The sequence below is a fragment of the Moschus berezovskii genome, chromosome 12 (genome assembly GCF_049115385.1).
Source record: "Moschus berezovskii isolate FMDL1 chromosome 12, NW_MosBer_1.0, whole genome shotgun sequence".
Taxonomy (NCBI): Eukaryota; Metazoa; Chordata; class Mammalia; order Artiodactyla; family Moschidae; genus Moschus; species Moschus berezovskii.
The window spans coordinates 25,111,758-25,133,362 of NC_142471.1; the positions used below are offsets into that span (position 1 = coordinate 25,111,758).

At 35.6% G+C, this 21,605-nt stretch overlaps 1 protein-coding gene across 6 annotated transcripts in view; it reads right to left on the minus strand.

The window, feature by feature from the left end:
- Positions 1-21,605, minus strand: part of HERC4 (HECT and RLD domain containing E3 ubiquitin protein ligase 4) — a 129,427-nt gene that overhangs the window by 103,101 nt on the left and 4,721 nt on the right. Inside the window, exon 2 of one of the 6 annotated variants that reach the window (XM_055425625.1) lies at positions 19,349-19,481. The exons of the other annotated variants lie outside the window; for them this stretch is intronic. Coding sequence (XP_055281600.1) covers positions 19,349-19,364 — 16 coding nt within the window. The 5' untranslated portion in view covers positions 19,365-19,481. The remainder of the gene's footprint in view (positions 1-19,348; positions 19,482-21,605) is intronic. 6 annotated transcript variants of the gene reach the window in all.

The following is a 21,605-nucleotide window of genomic DNA, read 5'->3' on the forward strand; positions in this document are numbered from 1 at the left end:
CTCTGAAAAATAAAGAGGAAATGCTGCAAGCTGATGTGGAAAGATCTCAAGGGTATATTATCAAGGGAGGAAAAAAATCAAGATGTGAAATAATGTACATGATTTGTTATTTTCTGTCACAGTTAACCTATGTTTATTATACCTACAGGGGATATGGATACAGAGAGAAATAGGGTGGTCAAATATAAGAGCAAAGCTTCTCAATGTGTATTTATATTATTTTGATTTCTGAACCACATATTCAAATAATTTTAAAAATTAAGCATTAAAGAAAATAATTAAAGCAATATATCAAAACCAATGTTTTTACTAAAACTTAACAGAGCTCTTTAAGATTTCTCTACACACTAAAAACTCAAGATAAATAACTTTGGTTCTCTTAGAATTTGAGCCCCATCAAATTACTAAGATTTGAGTATGAATATTATATGCCTTGGGAAAAGTACTTAACACAGGCTTTTCAGACAACAAATATACAAACTGATAAGTTCTCTGTACAATTTTTTTAATTACTTTTTTATTCCAAATGGCCAATCAAAATGAAAAGGCTCAACCATTTTTCCCCAGGATGCTAGAAAAGTCAGATCAATATTAAATTGACACATTCACATTCAGGACAAATTCTGGTTGAATGCTTGAAACAAGATGGCCTGCAAAGAGAATCACGGACAAGCAAGAATAAAGGGGGAATAAATAAATCCAGCAAAACGACAAACTTCACTAGAAAATCTGGCTTGATGTCTTGTATGAGAAAAAAACAAACAACTCATACCAAATCTAAAGAGTTAACATTTGCCGTGTTTATTATACACTAGGTACTATGCTAACTCTATTAAAGTTTTAATCACCAAGCTACTGAATACATTTGCCTTTCAAAGCCAAAGAACACAGAAAAGGGAGGAAAAAGTGAGAATTAAATTCACTTTAATTTAGGCTGAGTATGGAAATATAAGGAGGATACATAAGAGGACAGAAAACAAAAGAAAAACCTTTCAAGCAAGCCCATTAAAAAAAACTATTATTCCTTTGATAAATGGGAACTACAGGAAGATGTTAGAATTATGAACATACGATGCTAAGCTTGCTGGGAGATGTTTAAAGTAGCACAGGATTATTACAATTGACTATAATTCAGAAATAAGGCATTTTTTTAAAAAATACAAATACAGATAAAAATACATGGCAAAATGCTAACTGTTGGCCACTGTGCTATTCCTTCAACTTTTCTTTATGCTTCAAAATGTTCACAGAAAAATTTGAGAAATGTAACACTGCTCATATCAGTATTTACAGTTCACAATATTTCTCTTTAAGAAAAGAAAAAAGGACCATTTAGTCTGGGGAGGCAGAAAAAGGCAAAGAAAACTTAAAAGAATAGCAGACTGTCTTGAGAAAAGCGGAAAAAAAAAAAAAACATTTTCAGAGACAAGAGCAAAACCAAAAAAGATAAAGCACTAGAGAGAAGTAACATATCCATCCTATAAATACTATCAGGCAGATATACTCCAAATACAAATCTAACAAGTCCTAGCTCATTGTTACTTCTGGTTCTTCTTACACTTGCACTGTTAAGATGCAGTATTTCTGAAAACTGATGATGTATCATTTCACTAAGAAAAAGGCCATCTTTGCCCCACAGATCCCAAACACTGTCATTCTTAGATTTATAAAAACTAATTAAAATGTTTAACCTAATGCCAGTTTTCATTTGTACTTCATTTTGCTGCACAAACACCATAAGAGAAGAAAGAATATGGCTGCACATCCTTTTAGCAAAAGGTTCAGGTTCTTACTGTAAAATGTTATGTGACAAAATCCTTCCATTTGAGTAAGTAACTAAGAACAACCTATTTCCTTTGGGATCTAACAAACACGTACATCAATTCCTGAGTTTGTGAAAATTCATGTAGAATATCATCTCCAGAATTCACTCTTTTAAGAGTTCATTTATATGACTGATTTCACCATATTCATACAGCGGTGTATCTACATTTACCTTCTGATCTGTCCTGTAATTATGTACATGTTCCTCTGTCAGTTTTCTTCTCTTTGCCATTATGGACAGAAAAAAAAAAATTTTTTTTTTCATTCTCAACTGTGGCTAATGAAAGGTACAAAAAGAGAAAAATAAAAATGACAAAAACTGACTCCAAACTTCTTTCACATTTTCTTGAAAGATAATTTAAAACTCTGCACAATATATGAAAAATCAATGCTAACTATGATGGTTTATTTCACCACTGCACCACCCTTTTAAGAAACCCCACCACTGTTCCACTTGTAATTTTCTTTTTTAGTCTAGTTGGGAATACAGAGTCTCATTATTCACAGTAGTTATGTTTCATAAAGTCACCACAAATACTTATTTAGTCAATACTGAATCACTGCCCCTAGGGAAAATATAAGATTAGGGTGCTACAAGTCTACAAGTCTCTTATCACAACACTTTATCAATCATTCATGACCTTGTTTTGTGTTTCCATTTAAAGACATCTTAATTAACATACATTGTAATTCATTAACACTGAATTCACTTCCAAAACACTGTAAACTCATGCCTCAATGAATTTTTTCCAGCCTTATTGTGCTTAGGAAGACTAGACAAAAACCTCAGCAGTATGCACAGGGGCAATTTTAAACTGTAAAATTGCCCAAGAAAAGGTACAAAAATGCAAAAAATGTGGCACTGAATATATATAAAAATGTGGCAAAAAGGACATATTGTAACAGGAAGGAAAAGCACTGCTTTGCTGAACCTCAGCTGGCAATCTACTTGTATTTTGCAGCTCTTCATGTGCATGTCCAGGAATCACCAAGAAAAGCTCCATGAGTATTGACCAAGCATGATCCATTCTGATTTAATAACAATATACATAAACACTTCTTCCTAGACAACCAATCACAAGATATATAAGATGGTCTTTTAAAAGTCTTTTGCTAAATGGGTTTTAACCTGATAATAGCAGCTTCCCCAATAGCTCAGTTGGTAAAGAATCCTGGGTCGGGAAGATTGGCTGGAGAAGGGATAGGTTACCCACTCCAGTATTCTTGGGCTTCCCTTGTGGCTCAGCTGGTAAAGAATCTGCCTCCTATGAGTGAGACCTGGGTTCAATCCCTGGGTTGGTAAAATCCCCTGGAGAAGGAAAACACTACCCACTTCAGGATTCTGGCCTGGAGAATCCTGGACAGTCAGACACCACTGAGCGACTTTCACTTTCAAGATACAATCACCAATAGCATGCTCTGAGAACCTTGAAACCATGTAAACAGTTAAGTAAAAAACAAGTTGTGTTTTGGTTATAAAGGTTATAGAAAACCCATTAGTAACATATTCACAACAAACTTCTCTAAAAGTTGCATCTTATTCAAAATTCTAAAACAGCTATTTGAAGGAAAATACATTATCATGTTACTTTGTATCCTCTTTCATCTACAGATTTCAAAATCTTGCTATAGCATAAACTGGGTTACCCCAAAATTCATATGCTGAAAGTCATAATCCACTGTACCCAAGAATGTGACCTTATTTGGGAAAGTGGTTATCAAGGCTGTAATCAGTTAAGATGAGGTTGATGGGAGCAGGGTAGGCCCCTTATCTGACTTGTGTCCTAACAAAAGAGGAACCAACCCTACTTGACACCTTGATATTGATATTCAATTTCCAGCCTCCAGAACTGTGCTAATACATTTCTGTTACTTAAGCCACCCAGGTTGTGATACTTTGTTTCACAGTCCAAACAAATATACTTACCTAAATATTTTTGGGTTCAAAACATTCCTATCAAGTTAGCCAAGTACCACCATCTGTATTTTAAAAGTGGTCCACGAAATAAACAACTTATTCTGAATAATTCAATCACAGATAAACTTGATTTTGAAATTTAAAGTTTCTGTTAATAGTTCAAATTACATTATTTTCATGCCAAACAATTTTTCAAAGCTGGCAAAAGACACACTTCTCTAAGCAATCTTTAAATACAAGTGCAAGGGGGAAAAAAAGCTTTTGAGAGAGCAAGTTGGCAATATGTATTACAATTCTAAACATGCATGCCCTCTGACCCCCAAACTTTCCTTCTGGGAAACAATAGGAAATAACATGATTTCCAATAACAGGTACATAAATAAATATGGAATATCCATGTAACAGAAACTGGTGCTTCTATTAAAATAAATGCCTATATAGTACAACATGAAAAGATAAAAACATATTAAATGAAAATGCAAACCACAGCATTTTATGTAATGTGTACAGGACTATGTATTTTAATACAGGCATAAAGTTATGAAAATATAAAAAATAGTAGTAGTCAACTTCAGGATGCAGGGGAAAAAGTGCCTTCTACTTTTTAAAACATTTCTGAAACTTAGAGAAACGTATTATTTCAGTAATTAGAAAAAAAAGAATTCTTTAAGATATCTGAAGTCCCCAAATTATAAATGACCCAAACCCCACAGGAGCAAATGTCCCCTGTTTCCCAAAATCAAAATACTGGGGAAATAACTAACACAGACTGATAAGCTTCTTCCCTAAGAGACAGCAGCAGTCACGTATCATTTATATTTAAACTGTAACATAGAGTTAAATGTTACTCACAGAAATTCATCCTCAGCTTTGTGGAGCCAATAAAGCAAGAGTGCCAAACGAGCCAGGATGGATGATGGGTGGAAATAAATTCTAACACACAAATATAAAACTTCAATGAATTTTTCTATAGAAAATGTTACAAAGGTTAAATATAATTATTGACAGAATATTATACTTAGGCATAATGTGTTTTAAAGACTGGTTTGAAAAGCTGTTTATGACATGCAGCAGTATTTCCATGAGCAAAGAAAAATTTAGCTTTTAAAAACCATTCATAAATCAGGGACTATCTGGCATAAAAAGTACAATTACCAAGCATGACCAAATGCCACAATTAATCTCAACTTTTAATACAGTATATGAATTGAATGAAGTCCTATGTATATTTTTAATTAAAAAAAAACAAATTCAACAGAATTTGCAAAGCTGTCAGTTTTATACACAGAACAAAAATCTTGGTTGATGTTTATTGCTCAAGTTATCAGGGTCTAAAAAACAATAGTTATGAATAGCAACAAGCACAGTCATATTAATAACAATTACAAAACTGGAGGTCAGAAGGATACACTTGGTAAAAAGCTAATTTTAAGAACCTCCATTTCAAAAAAAAAAAAAGAACCCCCATTTCAATTACTCAGTAAATGTTTAATTCAGTCAGAACTTGAGTTTCAAAAGCCTCTGCCTACCATGCTTCACTAGTTGCTATACAGGTTTTCCCCTTCCCTCCTGAATAACTCAAAACTCTCAACTAAAGCAATGCAAAGCACACTTAATATCTCTAGAAATTTAATGTTCACAAAATGCTTTACTATGAAATTTAAAAGGTAATGCATAATTCCATTCGTGTATAAAAATGTCACACACAGCCCAGTATACATGCAGAGAAAAGACTGGGAAAAATAGGGTTTCCCTGGTGGCTCAGTGGTAAAGAATCCACCTGCCAATGCAGGAGAAAAAGGTTCAATCCATGGTCTGGGAAGATTCCAGAGGACAACTTGGGCCAAAGGACAATTGGGCCCGTGTGCCACAGCAACTGAACTAGTGGCTACAGAGCCCAGGAGCTGTAACTACTGAGCCCACGCGTCAAAACAACTGAATCCAGAATACTCTATAGAGCCCATGCTCTATAACAAGAGAAGCCACCGCAATGAGAGCCTGTGCACCAAAACTAGAGTAGCCCCCTGCTCACTTCAACGAGAGAAAAGCCCAAGCATCAACACTCAGCACAGCCAGATAAATCAAAAATATTTAAAATAAAAAAGACTGGGTAAAGAAATACTAAATTGTCAACACTGATTATCTACCAGTGGTTTTCTTTCTTTCATGGTTCTTCAATTGTTTAACTGAACAAGTCAAAGTGAGTTGATGCATTTTATGATTCTGATTTTTTTAAAAGATGAAGACGTTAAGTACTTGGGATTAGAGAATAACACCAGTAAATAACTCAGAATGCTTTTTTTACTTTAATAAATAATGATACTGCTAATTGTGTGACAGAGTTAACAAATTACCAAATGGCTACTTCACTCAAGGCATGTTATTTCCCTACTCCTAAAGTAAAATTGGAGTTGGTGATGGACAGGGAGGCCTGGCGTGCTGTGATTCATGGGGTCGCGGAGAGTTGGACACGACTGAGCAACTGAACTGAATTGAAAGTAAAATTGTTTACTGACACTTTTTAAAGGATCACTAATATAATCATATAATGATCATAAAATATGAAAAATTAAGAATAAAAGCCTAACATAAAATATTTAATGAAAATACTAATTCTTTAAAATTATTACCAACAATTATCAACAGGAATTTGGAATGGTACAACTCATCGCCATGAAAACATTTTAGTAAGTTTTCTGATAAAATCAAAATATACAGTAACTTACATGTCTTAGCTGACAGTACACAGCAATATTCATATGGAGATTAAAAAATTTAAAACTAGATTAAAAAATTCTTTATAATGGATGTTTACAAAGCCATACCCCTTTTATGCATTCTTATCTACATACAGGTATACAGTTAACATACACAGAGAACTTATTATGTGCCTGGAACTGTGCTAAGCACTTTATTTAATCTCATTTAATCCTCATAACACGATAAGGCAGGTGTACCATCATCCCTACTTCAAAGGCACTAAGATATAAACATTTCCCTATTGAACAACTGTCCTTTTGCTTATAATACTTAAACAACAAGGTTATGTTTTAATAATTTACTTTCAAAATATACTTAAAACTGTAAAAGCACTAGGGCTTCACAACATTTTTTCCTCATGAGTCCTTCCTGGATGGCTAGGAACTGCTGAAATTGATTGCTTTGAAGCAGAAAGAAGTCAAACTAAAATATAAAGATTCCAACTTTTAAAAAAAGACTCCAATATATCAAACCAAATAGCAGTTTTAATCTCTAAGACCAGCAAGAATGAACCCTCAAAATATACTGGCGGATTTTTTGTTCTGTGTTTTCTTAACATTCTTTCTTGTGTATTTGGAATTCATTCATCTCAGAGACAATTTAACTGTATTTTCTTACTTTCTTTATTCTTGTTGATGACATAGGAAAAGTGGGGGAAGGGGTTTACAGACACCAAAGAGTTAAACCCTCTCAGAACTGGCTAATTCCTAAAGATAACTTGCTTACCAACATGCCTTTCATAACTGACCAAACCAGATTATTCCACCAACTATATCCTTATCTAATTCTCACACACCAAACCAGAATTTCCCCTACCTTAAATCATCCCAGAACCAGGTACCAGGAATTAAGAAACCTATCCTATAGAATAAAGCCTGGAAGAATTAATCAAATTAGTCAATTGTAAACTGTTTATTCTGTCCAGTTTGCCTCTCCCTGGAAAACCTCAATAAAGGCTACAGTCTTAAGATCTCCCCTGAGCTCTTTTCTGCCTCTTGATTACCTTGGTATCTTCCTCCTCAGCTCTTGTGTGGCATGCAGTGACCTCCTCTCTAGAAATAGTGAGCATAATCAACTTCTTCCAAGCCTCATTCTCATTACCCCTTAAAGCCACAATGACTTTACCTTACCACTTCCAATATGTACATTCTTAGAACAGGTATAAACTTTAAACTTTGCATTATAAAGTAGCTGATGACCTCAAACTTACCAAAACGAAAGAGTCTTAACTGTAACTTTCCTCCCTTTCTATGGCATATCCAACAAAATGGTCATCGTGTTCATTCAACACCTTGTGTTTCTTCTGTGATAAAGATATGTAAGACAAGGTGTTTAACCGACAGTAATGGACTGGCTGGATCTCCTTGCAGTCCAAGGGACTCGCAAGATTCTTCTCCAGCACCACAGTTCAAAAGCATCAATTCTTCGGCGATCACCTTTCTTCACAGTCCAACTCTCGCATCCATACATGACCACGGGAAAAACCATAGCCCTGACTAGACGGACCTTGGTTGGCAAAGTAATGTCTCTGCTTTTTAATATGCTATCTAGGCTGGTCATGATTTTCCTTCCAAGGAGTAAGCGTCTTTGAATTTCATGGCTGCAATCAGCATCCGCAGTGATTTTGGAGCCCCAAGGAAGTCTGACACTGTTTCCACTGTTTCCCCATCTATTTCCCATGAAGTGATGGGACCAGATGCCATGATCTTAGTTTCCTGAATGTTGAGCTTTAAGCCAGCTTTGTCACTCTCCTCTTTCACTTTCATCAAGAGGCTTCTTAGTTCCTCTTCACTTTCTACCATAAGTGTGGTCAGTGGAGAAATAACTAGAAAGAATGAATGGATGGAGCCAAAGCAAAAACAACACCCAGCTGTGGATGTGACTGGTGATAGAAGCAAGGTTCAATGCTGTAAAGAGCAATATTGCATAGGAACCTGGAATGTTAGGTCCATGAATCAAGGCAAATTGGAAGTGGTCAAACAGGAGATGGCAAGAGTGAATGTCCACATTCTAGGAATCAGTTAACTAAAATGGACTGGAATGGGTGAATTTAACTCAGATGACCAATATATCTACTACTGTGGGCAGGAATCCCTTAGTAGAAATGGAGTAGCCATCATGGTCGACAAAAGAGTCCGAAATGCAGTACTTGGATGCAATCTCAAAAACAACAGAATAATCTCTGTTCGTTTCCAAGGCAAACCATTCAATATTACAGTAATCCAAGCCTATGCCCCAACCAGTAACGCTGAAGAAACTGAAGTTGAACGGTTCTATGGAGACCTACAAGACCTTTTAGAACTAACACCCAAAACAGATGTCCTTTTCATTATAGAGGACTGAAATGCAAAAGTAGGAAGTCAAGAAACACCTGGGGTGTTTGGCCTTGGAATACGGAATGAAGCAGGGCAAAGGCTAATAGAGTTTTGCCAAAAGAACGCACTGGTCACAGCCAACACCCTCTTCCAACAACACAAGAGAAGACCCTACACATGGACATCACCAGCTGATCAACACCGAAATCAGATTGATTATATTCTTTGCAGCCAAAGATAGAGAAGTTCTATACAGTTAGCAAAACCAAGACTGGGAGCTGATTGTGGCTCAGATCTGCTACTGCTACTGCTAAGTCACTTCAGTCGTGTCCAACTCTGTGTGACCCCATAGACGGAAGCCCACCAGGCTCCCCCGTCCCTGAGATTCTCCAGGCAAGAACACTGGAGTGGGTTGCCATTTCCTTCTCCAATGTGTGAAAGTAAAAAGTGAAAGTAAAGTCGCTCAGTCGTGTCTGACCCCTAGTGACCCCACAGACTGTAGCCTACCAGGCTCCTCCATCCATGGGATTTTCTAGGCAAGAGTACTGGAGTGACTTGCCATTGCCTTCTCACGAACTCCTTACTGCCAAATTCAGACTTAAATTGAAGAAAGTAGGGAAAACCACTAGACCATTCAGATATGACCTAGATCCTGGATTACCCAGACTCAAAAACCAAGAGAAATATGTTTGTTGTGTAAGTCACCCAGACTATATTATTTATGTTGTAGCAGCCTGAATAGACCAAGAAATCTTCAAATTAAGTATTCTTCATTAAACTTTTGAAAATAAACAATGAATCTAACTTCTATCATTTATGTAATTCTCACAAGAACAACAAAAAAATCTGTTTTTTCCATTACTATGTATCTTTAAACTCTAACAGTAAAGGAATTTATTTTATATCTTGCTCCAATACAACACTACCTTTAAGTGAAATAAACATACATTTTGGGGAAATTTGGGTACAGCTTTTTAATATGAGCTTCAACAAGGTAAATGAAAACTAAACATAAAGTATATACTTTTATGGTTAACCCAATGTCTAGACAAAGTAGATATTCTGTTGAATAAATGCCTGAGTTTCAGTTATAAATAAAAAGATATTGTCTATCTCAAAGCAAATACAGAAACAGCATATTAGCTACTTCAGTGTAAGACTTACTTTTAAGAAAACATTTACTGAGCATTTTCCACATGCCAGGCATTGTTCTTTGCACTTCAGTGTGATAGCTCACTTAATCCCTACAACTACCCTTGGCATGATTATCCTCATTTTACAGAGAATACTTAACACAAAAAGACTAAGCTATGTGCCCAAGATAACACAGCTAAAAAGTAAAAGATAAATGACCAAGATAACATAGCTAAAAGGGTACAGGGTTTATACCAAAGCATTCTAATTCCAGAGCCTACCCTTTTATTTTGTTTGGGTTACCCTGGTAGCTCAAACAGTAAAGAATCTGCCTGCAATGCAAGAGACCTGGATTTAATCCCTGGATTGGGAAGATCCCCTGGAGAAGGAAATGGCAACCCACTCCAGTACCCAGGCAAGAGTATCTATAGCAAATGTATCTATAAGCAAATACAAATATCTTTTTTCTAATCCAAAATATGGCTTTATAGACAATGTTCTACACCTTGCTCTTTCCACTCAATTTATCTTATAATAATGTGCAAACTCCTCCCTCATTCTCTTCTTAAGTACATTGTATTTACATTACATTGACTGAATTATTTTACCAGTTCCCAACAGACTGTTGCCGGGGCTTCCCTGGTAGCTCAGATGGTAAAGAATCTGCCTGTAATGCAGGAGACCTGGGTTTGATTCCAGCGTCAGGAAGATCCCTTGGAGAAGGGAATGGCAACCCACTCCAGTATTCTCTGAAGAATTCCATGGACAGACCATGGGGATGCAGAGTTGGGCACAAATAAGTGACTAACACACAACACTGTTGGGGCTTCCCAGGTGGCGCTAGTGGTAAAGAACCCACCTGCCAATGCAGGAGACCTAAGAGATGTGGGTTTGATTCTTGGGTTGGCAAGATTCCCTGGAGACATGCATAGAAACCCACTTAAGTATTCTTTATTCTTGCCTGGAGAATCCCATGGACAGAGGAGCCAGGCAGGCTACAATCCATAGGGCCGCACAGTCAGACAGGACTGAAGCAACTTAGTACAGACAAACATACTGTCACAATGTTGTTTCTACTGTTTTGCTGTTATAAACAATGCTGTAGTAACACTCACTCTGTACATATACAAATGTAGCTATCAAATCAACAGCTATACTCTTGGACTTCTCGAAGAAAGGGTATGTACATTTGTAATTCTGATATATGATGGCAAAATAACCATTATAAAAACCTATGAACACTTATTTACTGACAGCCTCACTGCAGAGATGGTACTCCAGGCATACACAGGTCTTCTGCACTTTTAGTATGAATGAGGCTGAAGAGTACTCACGGTTTAGAAGTCATTTGTATATTCTTTTCTGTGAAGTGCCTGTTCCTTTGCCCATTCTGCTGTTTTTATCTCATCAATTTTTAGAAGTGCTTTATATCTCAGAGATTTACACTTTGATTTTAATGAACAGTAAACTATATTTTCCTGTTTGTCTTTTACCTTTGTTTACAGTGACTTCCACCTAGCAAAATTATTTTTACTTCCATGCAACTTAACTTTTCTATGCGTATTCATAATTCACCATTTCCTGACTCCAACAAAACAATTTTTTTTGAGGTATGTACATTTTACTGTAAACCTTAAATACTCTTCAGACAGAATACAATGTCTTCAATCAAGGCTCCCATGTGGCCTACAGGGGAAACCGCAATTTCTGAACTAGAGGCAAGGAGAGGGACAGCACAGAGGGTGAGTGCTTAATTTGCCAAAAGGACCTCCTTACAAGTTTCCAAAATAATTGTTTAAAAATCAGTCCACGTTTTCTTCAAGCACATTTTTATCATTATAGCCTTTACATTTAAATATTTGATTCATCTGGAATTTATCCAATATATACATGGCATGAGGTAAATCCAACTTTTTTAATCCCTAAATGATGCTCCTACTTATACCAAGATCATTTATTGAATATCTCTCACTTGAATTTTTTTCTCCATGCTTATGTCTGGGCTCTATATTGTTTTATTGGTTTTAAATGTCCATATGTAGGGCAGTTTTAACTACCAAGGTTTTAAAATTAAAACATGCTATTAACTATATGCTGCTGCTGCTGCTGCTAAGTCACTTCAGTCGTGTCCGACTCTGTGTGACCCCATAGACGGAAGCCCACCAGGCTCCCCTGTCCCTGGAATTCTCCAGGCAAGAACACTGGAGTGGGTTGCCATTTCCTTCTCCAATGTGTGAAAGTGAAAAGTGAAAGTGAAGTCGCTCAGTCGTGTCCGACCATTAGCAACCCCACGGACTGCAACCTACCAGGCTCCTCCATCCATGGGATTTTCTAGGCAAGAGTACTGGAGTGGCTTGCCATTGCCTTCTCCGATTAACTATATATATATGTATATTTTTTCCTGCTCTTATTTTTCAATTTTCCTGGCTACTCTGCTTCATTTTTTCCATATGAACTAGAGAATCAATTTGTCCAGTTCCTGGGGAAAAAAATCATTTGGTATTTTTATTAGGATCACATTAAATGGACATTAATTTTAGAAAAGCTGATAGGTTTATGTAGGTTAAGCATGCCTGTCCACAAATGTGGTTACCATTGACTGAAGCTTTCTGCATCCCTAGTAAGTGCTTTCAAGTCTTCTTCACAGTCTAGGTGTTGCACATTTCTTAGGTATTTCCTAGGTCGTTGTACCTTTTTCTTGCTATTGTTAAGTACTGACTTTTGATTGCTGACATCTAATTGGACCTTCTTTCCACTAGGTTTGGTTTTAATTGAGGTATAGCTGATTTATAATATTATGTTTCAACTTTACAACACAATGATTCACAATTTTTAAAGATTATATTCCATTTATGGTTATTATAAATTATATTAATATCTATTCATACAAATATATGTGAATATAATATATATATATATTATTGGCTATATTCCCTATGCTGCACAATATAGCCTTACAGCTTATGTCATACATGGTAGTGCCTCTAACCCTATTTGCCTTCCCCCCTTCCCTCTCCCCACTGGTAGTCACTAGTTTGTTTTCTGTATCTGTAAGTCTGTTTCTTTCTTTTAATATTCACTATTTTTTAGATTCCACACAGAAGTGATATTGTAATTTTTATCTATCTGGCTTATTTCACTAAGCATAACATCCAAGTACATCCATGTTGCAAATGACAAATTTTCATTCTTTTCATGGCTGAGTAGTATTCCATCGTGTGTACGTGTATACACAAACACACACATCTTTATCCATTCATCTGCTGATAGACACTCAGATTGCTTCCACATATTGGTGACTGTAAATCATGCTGCTGTGAACACTGGATTACATGTACCTTTTCAAACTAGTGTTTTCTTTTCTTTGAATATATGGCCAGGAGTAGAATCAGTAGTCCTTTTTTCTTTCTTTGAAGAACCCCCATACTGCTTTCCACAATGACTGCATCAATTTACATTCCCATCAACAGTGTACAAAGATTCCCTTTTCTCCACATACTTGCCAACATGCTAACTGTGGTGTTTTTGATGGCAGCCATTCTGACAAGTGTGAGGTGATGACTCATTGTGGTTTTCATCCGCATTTCTTTGATGATTAGTGATGTAGAGAATCTTTTCTCTACATCAGACAGGCCTGATGGCCATCTAGATGTTTTCTTTGGAAAAATGTCTATTCAGGTCTTCTGCCCATTTTTAAATCAAGTTGTTTGCTTTTTGATATTGAAATGTATGAGCTATTTATGTATTTTGAGTATTAATCCCTTATGGGCCATATCATTTGCAAATATTTTCTCCCATTCAGTAGGTTATTTCCATTTTGTCAAAGATTTCCTTTACGGTATTCACCAGGTGGGACTTTTTTTTTTTTTTTTTGGTCTTTTATTATTTATTTATTTGGTTGTTCCAGGTCTTAGTTGTGGCATGTGGGATCTAGTTCCCTGACTAGGAACTGAACCCAGGCCCCCTGCCTTGGAAGCACAGTCTCAGCCACTGGACCACCAGGAAAGTCCCTATGGTTTTAATTTTGACTTTGGGCAAGTTACTTAACCTCCTGAAGTTCTATTTCCCTCACCTATAAAACTGAGCTAACTGTACCCTGCAGGATGGACTTAATGTTTGTGGATAATGTATAAAGGATGCAGCACAGTGCCTGGCAGATAATGGTGGTTACCGTTATTATTTTCAAATGTCCACATCCTAGTACCTATTCTAAATAATATTTCTCATTAGTAAGTTTCTCCAACTACGAGGTTGGTATCTTTCTTCTCCCCTTTACAATGTCATATTAACTTCTAAGTGTTACCTTCCCCCCTTGCTCCTAGTAACAGAGGCTCACTCCGCTCCCCAGCTGAGTGCAGAAATAATCTTAGGTTCAGGCAGAAGTAACAGCAACCTTTCAGAATTTTACCTAATTATTCAAAAAAATAAGTGTAGGTCCACGAAGTTCATTCTTGTTAGATAGTCTAGTTATGTCATCCATAGCTGAGCAATTCCTTGATAAAAAATCATAAAGTATACATGTGCTGATTCATAAATCCTAGGGATCAACTATGAGAAGCCATCACAAACTCCTTCAAAGAACTTATAGGTAAAGAACCAAAATTTCCTCCAATTGTTTTCAGAAGCTCTGCTTCTGAAATTAAAACCTGGTAGGGACTTCCCTGGTGATCCAATGGCTGATTCTCTGGGCTCCCAATGCAGTGGGCCTGAGTTCAACTCCTAGGCAGGGAACTAGAGCCCACATGCCACAACTGAGATCTGGAACAACCAAATTCTGCTTAGGGTCTCTTTTAGCCTTACTTTATTCCTTTTCTCACTTTCATTTCCCTTTCACAAAAGCAAGATTATCATCTCAGAAGGCACATTTCTCAGGGGCTCTTGCCTACATGCCAGCACACACACAATTAATATTTAAAACTATTTCAGCTTTCAACTACTTCATAACTTCTATGTGACATCTTGTGACTTCAAAACCTTTGTTTCCAATAAAATCTGGAAATCATAAAATCAGACATAATTAACTAATAGGTTTTTGTCAGTTAAATGAAGCAAATGAACCTATTAATAAAACTCAAATAAGCAGTCTATCAAATTGCACCTTACAAATATAAATGTTTTATCTATATATAAAAATTCAAGTTTACAAAACAGATGAAATAGAACAGGCAAATTAGATTACCTCAAATTGACAAAGGTGTTAAATTGCTAGGCACTTTAAAACAGTCTTCCAAAAGCACAAAATTAAGTATCGTTAGTGGATTATTAATTTCTTAAAAGGTTGGAACCAAGGATAATGTTAAACTACTATGAACTGAAGAGTAAACAAAATTTAAAATAAAACATTTCATGCCATTAGTTCTATTCTTTCTCCTCACTTACAGTACTGGATTTACTGATTAAATATTGTTACCAAGTTCAAAACACAATTCACCTCACCAAATCTTTTCTCTCCTCCTAAAACAAAACAGTTAACAGTCCTCCTCTTTCAGGATTCCCTATTTCTATTCATGATTCAACCAAGGATCACACCTGGCTCTTCCCTTCACCCTTACCATTCACTTCCATCTGGTTACCAAAGTCTGTTCATTCTTTGTCTCCCTAATCTCATGCTCCCTTCTCGTTTTAAAGAGCTACTCTCATAGTCTAATTAATTTCTCTACCTGTAAATTCTCTCCCTTCTATAAAAACCAGATAAGACCTACTGCAAATTACAGATATCAAAAGATATCTACCAAATTAAATTCAGGCTCCCTAATTTCATTAACTCTATAATCTGACCTCAATTTTACTTTTCTAACCTTCTAGCTCACTATTCACAGACATTTCAGTTAACTGAACTACTATTTTCTCAATAGGCTTCATATCTGCCTATTTCCATTTGAGGTGCTTTACCTATAAAGCACTCTTCTTCATTCTTTCCTCCTTGAAATACTATATATTCTTCCAATTCATATGCTATCTTCCCTTTAGAAACTCATCTACAATCCATCCCATCCCAAAGGGTAATACTATTCATCTCAACACAGCATTTCGTTTATGCATTTATAACAGCATATTTTATATGCATTTCTATCTATGCACTTAAAATAATTCTTCCCTTCTAGATCTTTAAATGATAGTGATCACATTACCTTAGAAGCTTCTCAAATAATATTAATAATTTTAAAGTTTCATTTATAAATATTTTCTAATGCTATAGCTGAAACTCCCAATACTTTGGCCACCTCATGCAAAGAGTTGACTCACTGGAAAAGAGTCTGATGCTAGGAGGTATTAGGGGTGGGAGGAGACGGGGACGACAGAGAATGAGATGGCTGGATGGCAGCACCGACTCGATGGACATAAGTCTGAGTGAACTCCGGGAGTTGGTGATGGACAGGGAGGCCTGGCGTGCTGTGATTCATGGGGTCGCAAAGAGTCAGACACGACTGAGCGACTGAACTGAACTGAATGAGTTTATCAACTTTGTAAAGTGAGACAAAACTGTGTTAAATTTTTAAAAATAAATTTAGTTATTGTTCCTGTTAGATATGCTAAAATTAAAGATGTTCTTTCTCCTTAAGAAATAAACAGGGAAGAAATAAAGACTAAAACGATGTATATGTTTGTGGCATTACTTACAACAAAAATCTGGAAACAAATTCCAGAAAATAAAAGAACACAAATTTTGGTATATTTAAATAATAAAATGTTAAATAATCATTAACAACATCCCCACCATAATACCATTTTAAAATGGTATTTTAAAATCATAGAGACATACTTACTAAATTTGTTATTCAATTATTACTGAAAAATAGTTGAGAAATAAAAACATATTCCCAGTCCATAATCAGAAATATATTAATATATGAAAACAGAAAAAATGTCAAATGACGGCAGTATTTATCCGTGCATGACAGCATTATGGTTGATTTTTATTTTCCCTATATTTCCTGATTTCACTACCAAGAATATGTAATAAAACCATCAAAAACTAAAAATGTGTTATTTCAAAACAGTGACACCCAGCAAAAGAATAAAATGGGACTAAACTTAAGATATTAATAAAGAAGATATTTTATGGAGAAGGCGATGGCACCGCACTCCAATACTCTTGCCTGGAAAATCCCATGGACAGAGGAGCCTGGTAGGCTGCAGTCCATGGGGTCGCGAAGAGTCGGACACGACTGAGCAACTTCACTTTCACTTTTCACTTTCATGCATTGGAGAAGGAAGTGGCAACCCACTCCAGTGTTCTTGCCTGGAGAATCCCAGGGATGAGGGAGCCTGGTGGGCTGCTGTCTATGGGATCGCACAGAGTCGGACACGACTGAAGCAACTTAGCGCGGCAGCAAGGTATTTCAAAGTAATGTGAAAAACACATTACTAAAGGATTACAGAATGTTTTCTTCATGGCTGAGAAAAGCTGAAATAAAATTCTGCAGTGCTAGAACTGAAGAAAAATGAGTAATTCATGTAAACAAAATATTATGGCTTAAAGAAAGCCATCAAAATTCAAGAAATTTCCCTTTTAACCAAATTAACTCCAATAAATACTATCATGTTCAGCACAGATTTTCCTTGCATGTAAAGTAACCAAAACGATTCATCAAGATATAAAAATAATTATTGCCTTTTAAATTCCATCAGCATGGAAAGAAAGTCCATAGAAACTGCAAGGAGAAAACCATGGGCTCTTCAATATGGTTTATTTATTAATGATTTCCATTTTTCTACTTACTAACACAATCCTAGTCCAAAGAAACCCTATAACAATGACTGAATACATTTCCTCCATTGTTTTAATACGTATCTCACGTATCTGATACACCTTTTGCCTAGGAAAATTTAATATCTATGAAGTGAGACTTTATTTCTTCAAAACAATTTTAAAAATACATGAGGTTTGTGAAAAATGACCTTTTACAACAGTGCTACACTCATATGACATATTGGGGACACAGAACCCAAAGAATACAGTCGGCCCTCCTTTTCCATAAGTTCCTTATCTCAGCATTCAACCAACATGTGGACGGAAAACACAGCTAACCCTTAAACAACATGTGTTTGAACTGCACAGATCCACTTATACATTTACTTCAATAAATACTTGTATTTTCATTTTACAGATCTTTTAAGTGTAGGGAAAAGTTTATGTTCGATTAGAGATCACAATATGTGGAATCATAAAACTAGGGTTTGAGTTCTGATTCTATCCAAATTGTTTCTGCTTCTTGCCCTTGGGTGAGTCACTTCAATTTCTGTTTTTAAGGTAGAGAGATAACAGTATGGGGATTTTCAACTGCATGGAAGATCAGTACACCTAACACTCATGTTGTTCAAGGGTCAACTACATTTGGGGGGAAAAAAATTCCAGAAATTTCCAAAAAGCAAAACTTGAATTTGCCATGCCAACAGTTATTTACACATCATTTACATTGTATTTATAACTATTTACATTGTACTAGGTACTATAATCCAGAAATGATTTAAAATATATGCAAAGGTTATATGCAAACACTATGCCATTTTATATAAGGGACTTGAGCATCCATGGATTTTGGTATCTGCGAGAGTGCTGGAACCAATCCTCCATGGATACTGAGACAAAGACTGTACTTATTCAAAGGCAATGGAAACTAGACCACCTAGGCTGCCATCTGTAACAAGAATCCTTAGTAACTGCTCAAACTGTGAAACTGAAATCTTCCATATTCCTGTTCTTTCAAGGAAAATATGTGGTTCCATTTCCAATCAGATAAAAACACTAACATATCAAACACAAAGACAAAATCATTGGTTCCAAATCATTTTAAAAAGCTTCTATTTGTTAGACTGCTCAGATTAGGCATCTACTATCATTGCTTCTCTACTGGTTAATGCGTTTATAAAGCATTCTCCTACCAATGCAACCTACAGAGAGATACCATGGCAGACTTGATACAATATAATTAACCCAAAGTTCCAATGTTAACCACCAAATCTGTTGTGCCAGGCAGTTACTATGGACCTTGGATAGTAGCACAGCATAGCATTAGCACAAAGGGATACAGAATATGACAAATAACAGAACAAAGAGAAAGAACGGGGTGTTACCATAGTTGAGTTTCTGTTCCTTGGTTTAAATATTCTTCATACCACACAGGGTTATAATGAAGTACCAAAATGGTATCACAATGCAAGCATCTCAGTAAAATAATGATTCATTTCAATAAGCCATCAACAGAATGGCAAAAAAAAAAAAAAAACAATCTGTGCATTAGAATTTGATCTGCCTCAAACAGAATATACTACTGTAAATAATTTTAAACATAAGCACAATTTAGTGAATAAGGTAGGAGACTGGGAGACTTAAATTTTCAGATTCAATTTATAGCTTTTCACCAGTCACCTGCTGTTTTGACAAGTTACTTACCAACTTGTGCTGCCATTTCTCCGTAAATTTATCCCCTAAGATGAGGATAATTCTTGCAAACTGTGTCACAAGCATTTTGAAAGGAACCATGAGTTATTGTGTAATGCTCTTGATATTCCTCAGATGTAGGGTCCTATACAAAGTAAAGTATTATTATACATCTCTCTAACAGTAGTCAACTGTTTGCATTATGATTTTTTTCCCTACCCTTGACACTGTGACTCTTGGACACTAACCTTACTCATAGTAAAGCGTCCAAAGCAAGCCTCCATTCCTGACCCAAGTAATCCTTTTTTCACGTCTTCGTATCATCCACATCTTTCTCTTCTTTGGAAGGTATTGTGAAAACTGGGAGTTATAAAACAGCTTCTTTGGTATTATATGCTTTGATTCATTAAGCAATATATGGGATAATCTGGAATTTTTCATCTACTCTAATGGGAATAATTGTATTTCCCATATTTATACATCTATTTTCCTATATTATTTTTTAAATTTCAACTTTTTTTTAAGGAAGTCATTTATAGATTTATGCTTTGTGAACAGAGAAAACAAGTCAGGAAATAAAGAAGCAAGAGAGGCAAGCAAATTACTGCTATATGACCAAACTATTTTCACTGCAATGATCAACAGTAGAAATTACCATTTAGAGACACAGAAAAACAGAATCAATGTGCGTAATCTTTTTATCTTCTGTAGAAGAGTTGAGCACAAGCTATAATAAATTTTCTCATACTATTCAAAATTTTATCTACTGCTGGCTTTGCAATGAAGTCAGTCTTTGGTTCAAGAATAAAATATACATATTTGAATTTTTAGTTCGTGTTGATAGGAGTATTATATCTGAAACAATTCTCACCCTTCTTACATGGTTCCTAAAATGGTTTCACTTTGAATTTATACACAGGGAAGGGACTGAGGAGGGATAATAAAACATGATGTCTTCACTGTATAACCTTAGTTATAAGATAGTAACTTTTTAAAGCCCTCAGAATTACATTAAAATAATGATGGAAACTAGCTTCCTCCTAGATGAATAAATATTCCTCTACATTCTAACATGGCAGGGGCAAAATTTGTGGGATAAAGATAAAAACCACAGAATTTAGAGTGGTCTAATATATGCTACTCTAGTGATTAAACTCTTTTAACTTCAGTTTCCTCATCTGAAAAAGGAGGACCGTAACACCTGTCAGCTGATACGCAAGATGGCTGTGAGTGTTAAAGGAGATATGTCATCTATTTGAAAGAACTTTGAACACCATAAAAAGTTATTAAAACAGTCATTTTAACATAACTATCACATTATTTACAAATTATGGATGTAAAAGTTTAGCACTATGTCTAACAGAAAACAAAAATAGATGTGTAAAACATATATTTAGGACCATGGACACCAAATCTTATCTATGGCTCAATAGAGAGTGAGGAAATAATGAGAAAAGTACACTTCCTAAATGTTATCTTAAAATTTCAGAAGCAAATTTAGAAGTACAAAAATAAAACAATTTTACTTAGGTGAACTGACCTAACGCTTTGAAGATTAAATATACCATCTACCTGTTAGCTATGAATTAAGGAGGAAACTGAGAGGTTCTAAATTTTAAAAGGTTTAAAAAAATTCCTATGAAGGAAAAATATATACAAGAAAGCGAAATAGATACACACTTCTCTGAAAACAGTTCAGAAAGAAGTAGTAGTGATAGCAAGGAATATGCGTATACAAGGGAACGAAGATGAACATGGGCTTAATCTGCATTCTAAGGAAATCAGTGAACTCTCCCCAAATGGTTACTAGAATGTCCAGAATGGAAACTTCTCCCAACAGGCCACAGGACAAATCTATTTACTACACTGTAAGAGTAGAGTCCTCCAGGAGGTTATCATGCCTCTCAAGAATAGCTTATCTATGAATAAGGCCACCTCTTCCTCTTTTACTCCTTAATATTTAGTATGCCTATAAAGTATATTTCTGTAAGAAAACAATTCTTAGCTCTGTTTGCTTCCTTCATGACTCAAGTTTAAGGCTCTGATGAAGTGAATGATGGTCCTAAAATTCAACCAGACTCATTCTCTTCCCAGGAGACTTTAAAACAAATTAAGTAAGAAAACCTCTAAATCTTCTAATTCATTTCTCAAACTCACAAATGTTTTAAAAATGATTAGGGAAGAAGCACATTTAAATCATTAAGGAATTATTCCAAAGGGAAATAATTTTAGTAAAAAACATTATTACATTTTCCACCCAATCCCCTTA